General features: G+C 48.4%; 2 protein-coding genes across 2 annotated transcripts; both read right to left on the bottom strand.

Moving 5' to 3' along the window:
- Positions 1-794: 794 nt before the first annotated feature.
- UHO2_00435 (uncharacterized protein) lies at positions 795-2630 on the bottom strand (the record flags this gene model as incomplete). Its single annotated transcript, XM_041557055.1, has 1 exon — positions 795-2630. One exon carries the CDS (start codon positions 2628-2630, stop codon positions 795-797), a length of 1836 nt encoding a protein of 611 aa, XP_041412989.1.
- Positions 2631-3821: 1191 nt separating this feature from the next.
- UHO2_00434 (uncharacterized protein) lies at positions 3822-6440 on the bottom strand (the record flags this gene model as incomplete). Its single annotated transcript, XM_041557054.1, has 1 exon — positions 3822-6440. The coding sequence occupies one exon, from the start codon at positions 6438-6440 to the stop codon at positions 3822-3824; it is 2619 nt and encodes an 872-aa protein (XP_041412988.1).
- Between the last annotated feature and the right edge of the window lie 6278 nt (positions 6441-12718).

Here is a 12718-nt window from a genome sequence, read left to right as displayed (position 1 = left end):
TACTTTAATAAGCTCTGCCATTTTGGAAAATACTCTAGTTTTTGAAAATGTGGCCTCAGCAGTACCAATGCAGCAGAGTTTTCAGAATTGGACCTGAATTTTCACTCACATGATGTTGCACATGATCTACTTGTGCAAATGCCTCCACTTTTTGTGCACAGTTTGTTTTGCATGAACCCACAGTGTCAATAATGACTGTATATACTTTGATTGTGCAACAAGAGTGTCAAAGATGGTGGAGCTACAAGGTGGTTTGGATTCTGGAACTGCTTCATTTTCTGGCCAACACTTCATGTTCCAGCCAACACTACCCTCCCTTTGTTGGCTTTGAAAATTAACCCTCTAAAAACACAGCTTACATTTGGAGGCATCAATTTTCTGGCCTTTTTCACTATTCGAAGACTCTAGTTTTCGAGGGCAAAAAAAAAAAAAAAAAAAAAAAAAACTGAAACTCCCTAATGTGTTTTTGGAAACATGTGTTATTTGGAAAATGGGGTGTTCAAAAACAGGAAAAAGTTCTCAAAATCGAGAAACATGTGTTTCTAAAAACACTCCAAATTTGATACCCCTTCAGAAGATTTTGGCCAAGAAGCTGCACAACCGGTGCAAAGCCAGCCGCATTTATGGAACTGCATTCAAGCCAATGATGATTCTTCCCGCCATCTTTGGCTGAGCCTTCTCTGTTCAATGTCGGAGCTTGTCCTACGTATTTAGTCACTGATGAATTGACTGGGTTTGTTCAGGAGCCACGACGCCACGACAGGCACTTGCGGTGCAATGACTGTTTCGATCGGTCAGAAGCCAAAGCTCTCGGCGATGAGAGAGACGTCGAGATCGGAGAGTTTCTTGCGGACGATATCCGCCTGAATTCCCGCTACGGCGTTGGAGGCATCCATCACCATGCCAGAGGGGCCGCATACTACAATCACTGCTGATCGAGATCGATTGACTTGCTCGACAGCCGCATCCGATTGACTAGAAGGTGTCTTTTCGATGTCTGTCTCCTCTTGACTCGAACTAGAGGCCTCCCGAGCCATCTCTCTGACTTCTGATGCTGCATCAGGATGAGATCCATATTGTACTTGCCATGATGTCGGCAGTCCAAGATCCCCAACAACCACGTTTTTCCCACTGACATGGATCGAGATTCGCAATGCACCACTAGGAGCCAGCGCGTAAATAGCGAGAAGGTGCTCGCGAACCCAATCGATTGACTCTGCGTCTCGTATCGACCAAATCAGGTGAACACTCTGTGTAGCTGCTTTTTTCTGCTGCCATAGCCAAGACAGCTCCAACAACGCAGCGAGCACAAAGGTGATGCCGCTGCCTCCTGCGAGAAGGAGAACATGTTGAAAACTTGCAATACTGGCATCTTGTCCATAAGGTCCGTCCAGAATTGCTGACAGCGTCAACTCTCTCTCGTTCATGCCTTGGTGCACGAGTTGCGTGTTGGCGGCTCGCTCGTAGAGACGCTTGGTGAGACCATTTCGGGCCCTGGCCATCAGCACGACCGTCGACATGAGCTGATGACTATCGGGGGACGGCATCGAAACAATGGTGAATGGATGGGCCGATAGTGGAGAGAGACTCGGAAAGCGTACGAAAACATGATGTCCGGGCTTCCATCGTATGGCTGACTCGATTGTCATCCTTGTAAGATTGCTTGGCAGCGCTTCGATACGGCATTTCCCCAAGGCGAGCAAATTGTTTTGGCGCAGTTGCGAGGCGAAGCGGAGGAAGACGGAAAGCATGTACATGGCCGCTGTCGCCCACAGATATCTCCACGAGGTCAGCAGAGCTTGGCAGTGAACGAACATGTAACCCAGAAAGATGATGGCCACAGGTACATGGACGAGCAAAAACAGCTCGTAGCACCTTTCTCGGATCCCTGTCATGCTGGCGAAAGAAAGAACAAACAAGCAAGCATATGCAATGACTCCAGTTGTGTTGATGCTATCCGAGAAGAAGGCTTCCCGCAAGCCAGCAACACCATCGTCGGCCAAGGGCTGATGGATAAACGGAATCGCGTGCACCGTCGCAAGGAAAAGCATAAAGCGAGCCAGCCACTGGTGGTACACTTGAAGCTTCCCGTGACTGACGCCTATTAAGAGAGAGACGAAGTTGACTTTGGATCCCAGGACATAGATGAATGGCATCAGTCCCAGTGCCATCATGCCGGATCGAAGAGCCAGCGGTGGACTCCCGAAGCTGCGATCGACGCGATAGTACGGCTGTACGATGAATGTCCAGAGGGTAAAACCAAGCATGAATGCGCTTAAGGCCAAAGTAGCTCCGAGTACAGGCAGCCGAAAGTTGATGAAACCTATGCGGTAGGCAGGCAGTCTCCGATAGGCAAGCATCCTCACAGCGGCGGTGAACCTGGAGAGCCTGCCCGAGCTGGAGCGGGGGGACTGCGCCATATCTCTTGAAGTGTCAGCACATTTGGAGCGCCAGTGTTGCTGCCATCGCGACCAGAGTGTCGCGAATGTGAAAACGAGAATGACAATCGAAATGGTCGCTGTGATGCCCTTGCTGTACTTGGCTTGGCCCCTCCATGGGTCTCCAGTGCGAGTTGTTTGCAACAGACCAAGGCCTGCCGTCGTGGATGACCCATGCCTCTTCTCTATCATGCTTGCCTATCTTCCTGTCTATCGAACGATCCTTAGGAAAGGTGGAATTTTTCGATCGTAGTGAGTCGCTCTGAAAAACGGTGGAGAAGACCACGGTCTGGTATGGTGTTCCTCCTGACAAACATGTGCCCACTCGACAAAGCCCACTTGAGGTCTAGAGTCATCTCGTGGCGCTCGTTGGTATTGCAGTCAGCTGTCGTCGGAGCCTTCTCAGGAGTGTTGCATGTCAATTAACATCGGCTCGGACCCTTATTTGCAGCCGCCCACATTGCAGTCGAGCGCGACTCATCCGGAAAAGCCTCCGAGCACCACCAAGGCGCACGGCAAGGCTCCGTTGGGGGACGACAGCCTTGTATCTCGAACAGCACGACTTACGTTCTTGAAGACCTTTCCAGCCGCAAGTGCAAACATAAGAAGCGCGCATAGCTTATTTTTGAGCCTGACATGTTACGTTATTACGTGCGCAAGCTGTATGCGCGGTGTAATGGTGTAATTAGATGGATTGCAGGAAGGAAGGAGGAGATCTAAGGAGAGGCTAGTTTAAGTACTAGCTTCCGTACAGAGCAAAGATAGGTATCGAACTTTGTGTGTGACGTGTATTCGCGCAAGAAGATATTGATCGAGCATTCTCGTGCGGCTAGTATTCACACGAAAGAGTACCCAGGCGTGACATTGGCCCGCCGAAGAAAACACTACAAGGCGAGTATGGAGCGAGGTGAAGGAGTGCTGAACGATGCGGTACGAAACTAAGGAGCGAGACAAGGAGTGCCGGAAGATGCGACATGAAACTAATGCAGGAGACGAGATGGTGAGCTGAACAATGCGATTTGTAGTAACGGAGCCGAAGAAGACACTAGAAGGCGAGTAAGGAACGAGATGAAGGAGTGTTGAACGACGTGTCCGGTGAGTGCGTGATGCCAGGAGCGTCGTCGACGCCCGAGAAATTGCTTGAGTGATACCAGTACCCGAGCTTGTCATAGTCTCCATTAAGTTATACATTCATGTAGCTTTGCTCCCTTCAAGTAATATGATTAGTATTGCAGTTAGTATACACCTGTGCAAAGGGAACTTCATCGTAGCCCCGATGAAGTGGTGTCTTATACTTCAAACTTCAACTGCTTCACATGTACCATTGTGTAGAGATTGTCAAGGGCTTTCAAACGATATAAGACAGTTGAGCATTTGATCTTGTCATTGTTGAGCATTGTAGTGATTAGTGGTACACCTCGAATTTGCGGGACGGTTTACGCGCGAGCTGTATTCCGTGAGACCGATCAAACTTGTGCTCGGGCCTAAAACTCTCCCTTCACTATCCGTAATCTGAACAAGACCTTTCTCCTTAGCCTGCTGCAAGTAATCACTGAATCCAGTCGATCCTAGCGATTGGTAGAAGGCACCGATCCCACCAGGTCCTGGGTTACGCTTAGCTACCTCACGGGTTAACTTTGACTTTGTAACTACCGCTTCGCCCTCCCCGTTCAGACTGACAAGACTGTCAATGAGCGGTCGAAAGCGGATAGCATCGTCAGCAGGAACTCGTCCCGAGGCAGTATATCCTTCCGAAAAGGTTGAGCGTTGGAGCGAAGCAAGCACTTGGCTTGTCTCTTTGCGTAGCGCTTCGAGGTCTTGTTTCTTCTGTTGCTGACTCTCGCCATCGCTCAAGTTGGCGTTGGGGTCAGGTTTGTCTTTGCTCTTGCCGAAAGAGAACAGGTTTGTTCTGAAGAAGGGTTGGCTGTTGTGAGCAGCATTCTCGTCCGAGTCCTCATCTTCGCCATCAGTAATGCTAGTCTTGCTTCCCAGACGAACGAGACAAGGGTGAAGTCGCAAATGCCGTACACCAGGCTTAAAACCTGGCTCAGTCGTGACAATCTTGGCAGCAACAGCAGCGTCAACATGCTTTTGGAATTCCTCGGCCGACCTGACCTTCAAACCTGGAACCCCAACCGACGAACGCTGGGTGCCGATGATCGAATGACAGAAGTAGTCTGTAGAATAGTTGCGACCCTCTGCCATCTGCTGAAGCAGGAGCGTAGCAAGGGGGGAGAAAACGAGTGGAATGTCGTGTCCATTAAAGATTGTTCGACGCTTGCGAGCACTTGCATCTTTGGAGGGAGATTCAGTCTTCGGCGTACCCTTGAGAGCGCCGAAGTCTAGAAAGCCCTTCTTGACAGTCGACATCTTTTTGTCGACGGATGGGGCGAGGGCGGAGGCAGTATCTGCGATGCGTCTAGCACTAACGGTGACTTGACCAGTGTGCAGACTGAGACACTTGGGATGAAGTTCAACGACAAACACCCCTTCGTGGTCGGTTGGAGCAGAGCGTGCTACGCCTGCTTGCTCTGCAGCAGCAATGTATTCTCTCCAGCCCGAGACACCAGCGAGGGCGTAGGCGTGGACGACGCCCTGGCGTGCAAGGACAGCGAGTTGCGTGCCTACGAAAGAACAGAGCGGTTTCGGGTTGCCCTGCGATCTCTGCTCTTTGCAGATCTCGATGAGTGGCAAGAATGGCTTGAGTTTGGTGGGGATAGACGAGGATTCGTTGAAGGAAGTGTTGGGAGTCGAGTAAGGTGCCGGTTTCTGTCGGTTTGAAGTGCCACTCGAGCCTGACGAGTTGCTAGGCATCATGGGAATGGAAGCCGCAGCCCTGGCAGAGTCCTTGAGAGCTACCCATTCGTGACCCGTTGCGCCTGACGAGCCTAGAGTAACGATGCCGGCGGCCTCTGCCACAGCAGCATATTCTGCCCATTTGGCAGCACCAGCGCGGACAAAGATGCCTCTGTCCAGCTGTACCAGTCGGGCGGCAACCATGGACCTCAAAGGTTTAGAATGACCCTCTTTCTTGATTTGTTCGAGCAGCTTGATGAGAGGATCAAAGAGCTGCAGTGTTCGATTCGATGGACGTCGGTCCTGGTGTTTGAGAGCTCCTGGCGGCTTGCCGATCGACATACCGCCACTTGGCTGGTTTGAAGCATGCTGGTTGCTGGAAGAACTGTATTGACCATTCTTTGATGGAGTGTTAGGACCTGCCTTTGAGTAGCTGCTGTAAGGTTTACCATCCTTGTTCGTCTGGACGCCAAGTACATCTTGGCGCCATGACATAACGACATTGGCTGAAGCTTCTAAGATCGGAACGGCCCCGATCGGTGGAGTAACTAGAACGATACTGTATCCTCGATTCCTAAGAATGCCGAGCGGATATGCAAAGTCGCGATCGCCCGAGATCAGAACGACCGTGGCAGGGGCAGGCTGATCAATCGCATAAGCAAGGAGATCGGTGATCATCATCTTGTCGGCGACATCTTTCCTGCCACTCTTGGGCGTGTCGATGAGACTGACACCACAACCTTGCAGCTCGCTTCTGAGCTGTACTTGCACAGCGTTGGGAGCCTGCGTTTCGGAAGAGAGCTCCAGATAGGCTTTGAAACTGACGATGGGACCCTGCTCTAAGTTCTGGATTGCAGCACGGACAGCAAGCGCGACTGAACGACCGGACGAGCCTGTGGGTGGAGCGCAGTTGTCTGCATCCCAGAAGATGGCGACCGGCTCGACGTCCTCTTTGAAGCGATCGCGTTTCGCCTTGCCACTGGATGTTGTCGATGGCGAAGATTCGCGCCCTCTGTCATCATCATCTCGTCGTGATGACTTCTTTGAGACTTTCGGTGGGGGCTGTGATAGGAACCGAGTGGCGATCAGAACAGAGCTTGTACCGAGACCAGCGAGGGCGAGCCACCGAACGCCTGTTTGTTGGAAGTAGTGAACGAGACTGTCCACAGAGGCCGAAGCAGCTGTATCTTGACGATCGGCGGCCATCGAGCGACCTCAAAGCTGCGACGGCTGTAAAGGATGCGGCGAAGCCTAATGAAGTGGCTGTTTGTCGGCAATTAGCTGCCTCCGAAAGTGTCGCAGGGAAAATGAAGCCGAAAGACTAATATCGAAACGAAGGGAGGAGACGAAAAGAGCGTGTGAGTAGACGTTGCTGGTCGAACCGGCCTGGGGTTGGAAGAGTTGAGGATGCAGAGGGCGTTTGTGTGTGAATTGGAAGACTTGGTGTTGGTCTGAGCTCAGTTCCTTGACACACGCCACGCACGGCTGACCTGAACTTACAGTTGAAGTTAGGCGCGCCCGTACTGGACTTCTGCAGAGAACTAGTTGAAACATGTGGTGTCTCGGCAACTGAAGCATACAAATGCAGTCTTCGCCGAGCCCACATCCAATCACCAACTTTGCTTGGTTGGGCTTAGTGCATTCCCCAGGCCAACTGCTAAACCTCAGGATGCTGGTCATCAGATAGCCAGTGTTTTCTCCTCCCCTTTAGTTCCTTGCTCATGCTCCTGCCCTATCAGCTCTTAGTATCATACACACATATGGAGAGCATTGAGGCATATATAAATGCTTGATTTATCATGTACTTAGGAATGATTCATTATCACAATTGATACTTGTGATCATCAACTTTGATGCACCTTTGATTGATCTCGACGATGCCCTTCAACTGAACTGAATTTTCTTACAATTTTCTCCAGTTGAGGCATTCGGATTTGCTGTAATGGTCATGTTCTTGTTGGAGATTACGATCCAGTGAGATATTAAAGGATGACGCAGAGCCGATCTGATCAGAGATCAGGCAGGACCAATCTGGTGGGAGGACCAATCTGATCAAAGATCATGGATAAACCGATTTCACTAGAGATTGGGGCAACCAAGTCCTGCTTGTTGCCAGGCTGGATCATTAGGTATAGCAACTCCCACATCCCACATGTGCCTCACAAATGTATATACATCAGGCTGAGAATGCTAGGTTCTCACCATGCTCTCTCAGTCAATTGAGTATATATATTTCTTTTTAGCAGCAGTGATATCCTACTTAGACTCTCCCCAATTGCCAGTTATTGGGACCCAAACTTCAACAGGTTATGAGCCCAAACAGCCAATATGCTACCAATGAGAAGATACATTATCAACATGTCTAACATTAACTACTCTATCTACTACTCCTTAGCTGCACCTGTATGGGACCTAGTGCCAAGACAGCCTAGAATGGTCCAGGACCATTTTAATCAAGTTATGGAAGATGAGGTCTATGGCACACCTAATGCTTCAAAGAATGGCAAACTACTGAAATTTGATGACAATGATGATGAGGAACAGATCATCACACCTCTGTCCATCATGGTCAAATGTGTCAGTGTACTCTATAAAGGGACATATGGTCTTGGCCCATTTGCCAATTGAATCAAACTTGGCAAGCAAATGTGAACAAGACTAAACTCCTTTATTGCCAACATTGAATGTGATGCAACTCACATCCTCAACCTCAAGATCAAAGGACCAATGGACATCACCCATGACATGCATCCATATTACCACCTGATTAAGGTCGATACCTCTGTGTCAGCCAGAGGTGATGCCCCCACTCCCAAGATGGTTCCATCAGATGGAGCCTCGGATACCCCTGCTTCCGACCTGAATGACTTCAATCACCGCATTTGTCTAATTGGCTGTGATGCTACACTAGCGCCTACCCCTGAGCTTGACAACCTCACAAATCATTACTTGAAGGTGCTCTCCAGGTTAAATGACAAGATGAGGTGAAATGAACATGACCTCCTCAACCCAATATCAGTCTCTGTACATGCATGGCGACACAAGATATTTGCAACTCTGTCTGTTGTCCCCTTTGCTTGGAATGTTCTTGACCAAAAGTTAATGACCTTTGTGTCACAGGGTCGACTGGCCAGTGCAAGAGAGTGCGCCAATTGATCAGCGGCAGTCATGGTAATGTAGCGCAACGGAGCAGTATATGAAGGGTGTGCAGAGGATCAACATATGAAGGGTGTGCCAGATTGATCAGAGCCAAAAACCATTGGGGATCAATGAGATTAATTGGGCTGGCAGTGCATATGAATTACGAGATTGATCGAACTCCAGGAATCCAGATTAATCTCATGGGGATTGGTCAGGATCAGTCAGATCAGCATGCCTCAACTAGTCAGCTGATATGAGCAAGTACTAGGAGCTGCATTGAAGTAACCACATGACCAAGGGGTTTGGTCATGAGGTTCAACAAGTGACTAAAGGGATTCACAAGACAAAGTCGAGAAGGAGCTGTGCCGAAGTGACCACATGACCAAGGGGTTTGGTCATGAGGTTCAACAAGTGGCTAAAGGGATTCACAAGATAAAGTCGAGAAGGAGCTGTGTCAAAAGGGGGCATCACACATCATCAGGCAGAAGGAGAGCATGAAGGCAAGAGGGCAGTGTTGCATAACCCTTATGCCATGCAAATGGTAGGAGCACAGTATCAATGGGATTGATGCCAGCAGGACAAGACAGTGTTGAACAGGGGACAAAGGCCCCTCAAGAGGAGCAGGATAGGTGTCATGGGCAACACCAACTGAATGCATAAATACTCTCATTCTACCATAGCATACAAGTGGATCCCCATCCACTCTTTACTTATTATACTACTTACTCTATCTACTCAGTTATGTACCATTGCAATAGCAGTGCTCTTGCAATGACTCTCAATGTGTGTGTTGTATCACTGTTAGTCAACAACTGTAGACAGTGTTCTTCAACACTAGCAGTCCAGTGCCTTTACTGTAGGTGGTGTTTGTCAACACTTGCAGTCCAGTCCCTTACTGTAGGCAGTGTTGCTCGACACCTGTGGTCCAGTCAGTTATTGTAGGTGGTGATTCACACCTGCAGTCCAGTAACTCCCATCCTCTGTAGGCAATTAGCATATCGCAGTCCAGACAACATCCAAGAGCATTATCAACAGTACTACAAACACTCATACTGTAGGAGAGGGTGTATCACCCACTCACCAACAAACAACATTCATGCCATGCAACCTCTGAACAGAGTGTTCAAGGCAGTCAGTTGAGACTTACCAGGTGGTGACACTTGGTTATGTTTAGGTGAAACATATCGAGTAGACCTTACTCAATCAAACTCAATAGCACCCCAAAACTAAGTCTCTGGCGCGCGACTGCTTACACTTTGAAGACGCCAACTCACTTCTTGGGTCAATCATAATGCGCAGCTTCTCAAGCAAGTTGCACACCAAGTACTTTGCTGAACATGGTGATTGGCCAGTACCAAATGCTGTAGACTTGTTTAACTGGGTGATAAAAAAATGTACAGTCCCTGTGCATAAGTTTGAGGACAATTGGGTAATTTCCCAATTTAGCTGGTTACCCCACATTTGGGTTGTTGTTGTCATTGAGCAATAGCACTACCATCATATTAATCGAAAACACTTCAAACACCATTATGGTCTGTGGCAATGAGCTCTCTCCAAGCAAGTGTGCTTCAATCATTGAAATGCATGATACTGGGCTGCCAATTTGATGAATTGTGGAGCTAAGTGGCATTTCCAAGACAGCAGTTCACAATACCATCCATAACTTTAAGGAGCATGGTACCTTTGAAACAAAAGCATGATCTGGCTGTCTGTGCTCCTGGACAGCTACCTCGGACTGATACCTTCAGTGTGAGGTACTCAAAAACCCATTTCTATCATGGTGACAGCTGTCAGCATCGCTTGGCAGCATTCCAATAATGCAGCTCCAGAAAGCAGCATACCAGGCTGGTATTAACTGCTGGATTGCACTTCAAAAGCTGTTTCTGACAGCCAAAAACTGGCATAAACATCTAGAATGGGCCAAGGCTAATGGCACAACTGATTGGAGGGGTGTGCTCTTCACAGATGAGGCAGCTGTCAAGGTTGGCTACCAGCCTGGTTGCACATGGGTTAGTCACCAGAAAAACACTTGAGAAGACATCAACAACATGGTTCTGACATTCTGTTCTGGCTGTTTCAGCATCCAGGTATGGGCTGGCATTGCATTCAACCTTAAAACCCCATTGATTGTGCTCCCATTGGCTCCAAGAAAGAAGTGGCTGTGGTCAGTTAATCAATGGGATCCCGCCAAGAACCTCACAGCTGTCAGATATCACAATTGGATCATTAATGGCCTGCTCTGGGATGCCGTAAATGCTGTTAGTGCATGCCCTGACAGCCTGTCAGTTGTTGAAGACAGCAGCAGCTGTCATCAGGCTGCTATCTGCAAGCAATGGCAGGCCGAATACCACATTAAAACACCGGAACACCTGCTGGCTTTGCTGGATCTTAACCCTTTTGAGAACATATGGTATGTTTTCAAAAACTTGCTTGGTAAGTGCTTGCTGGTACCAAAAACCCAGGATGAACTTGCAAGAGCTGCAGAGGAAGTGTGGAACACCCAGATCATGCTCAAACATATCAATCCTGTGATCAACTTGATGGAGCATCACATGGAGCAAGTGCTTACTAAGCATGGAGGTCCACTCAAGTATTAGTTGGCTCTGAGACTCACTGCAATTGAAAGCTCTCCTTTTGAGCTTGCTCACTGTGTGTTTTGCTCAGTCTGACACTTATGAGAGATCACTCCTCCAAGCAGATGGAAGGTATGCTATTGGATGGTTAAATCAGTGTCTATTGGACCCTGTCCCCAAACTTTGGACAGGGACTGTACCCTCCATCGCCAAAGAATATGAGCTTCTTGCTATCACATATACCTTGCAATGGGATCAAGTGGGATGACATGCATATGATTTCTTGTTTAAATGGGAGGCTCATGTGTCCAAACTCCATACCTACCTACAGCATGTCAGGGGTCGCACGCCTGAAACCTGATATCTGATATCTGTAATAGAAACGTGTCTATTACAGATCTTATCGAGATATGTGGTAAAAGGCCGTTATTATTATTCTTGTCAAAATCTGTTGTAGAAGGCTTCTATGACTTCTCTCACTTGAATATGTGATAGGTTGATTGCTATTGCAGGTTTCAACTAACTGCTGTGGACACTCTGTCCAGAGGTAGCTCAGCATGATCAATAATGATGAATGTATTATGATGACACCAAGGTCAAGTGTGAATGATGTTGTTGGCACCAACATGAGCATCCAGTGTGTTGACTGAGTGCTTGAGGTGATCCCTGGACTGCAGTGGGTGACTGCCTTTGGTTTCTAATAATTGAGAGAGCCAGACTGCAGTATGAAATGCCTTTGGTATCAATTGATGTCAATGAGTGGTGATACAACACATGCACTACATAGAAGCAATGCTCTGCAATTGCTACTGTTGACAGAATACTAATGTATACTTATTGTGAAAGCTATAACTAGTAATGTATGGTGTAGAGTGGATGGGGATCCACTCAACAGCTATGATGAGGAGTGAGGTTATATACCATTCTTGCAATGTTGCCTGCAACACTGTTTTCACTCTGGCACACCTCTCCAACACTGCTCCTCCTCTTTCCTGTCTCTCCTATCCATCCTGTGATGCTGCTCATCAGCACCGTGTCTCTTGCTGCCCGTGGATGGACAGCCCTCACATTGTTTTATCATCATCAGGGGCCATTCCCACCTCATCTGGGCAATAGTTTGCACCCCCCTTTCATTCCTCCCATCTACCAGCCCTGGATTCATTACCAAGCAGGTCCCCTGCTTCATTGATGGCAGACCCAGATGTCCTTGCCACCCATCCATGATATCGACATCCTTTCACTGGTTTCAGTGAGATCTGTTGTACAATCATGATACTACTGATTCCAGCAGGTTTCACTGTAAGCTCCTGCTTGTACTGATTTGAGCAAGATCTGTCATAGGACTGCTTTTACTACCAATCTCAATGGATTCGACTTTGGCATCCTCGTTTGGCCCAATCCAACGATTCCTGCGCCACTTCTCATATGCTTCCAGATCTTCCTGCGCATTCGGTCCTATGACACCTATGACATGGGGGAGCTTGGTGCACACAAAATATGAAATCTACCGGATCACGGGTTTCCGGTTGATTTCACTGACAACTGTCACAGGGCCAGTGGGCCAGCGCAAGAAGGGTGCGCCAAATTGACTGACAGCATTCATGGTAATGTCGTGCAGGATCAGCAGATCAACATATGAAGGGTGTGCCAAGTTGATCAGCACCAAATCATTGGGGATTGATGGAGCTAAGCAGGCTGGTAGCACATATGATTTATGAGGTCAACTGAACTCTGGGTTCCAGGTTAATCTCACGAGGATCAATTGGAATC

The sequence above is a fragment of the Ustilago hordei genome (genome assembly GCF_900519145.1).
Source record: "Ustilago hordei strain Uho2 genome assembly, contig: UHO2_contig_01, whole genome shotgun sequence".
NCBI lineage: Eukaryota > Fungi > Basidiomycota > Ustilaginomycetes > Ustilaginales > Ustilaginaceae > Ustilago > Ustilago hordei.
The sequence above is the reverse complement of the archived record's forward strand: the minus strand, read 5'-3'. Positions and strand labels throughout refer to the sequence as shown.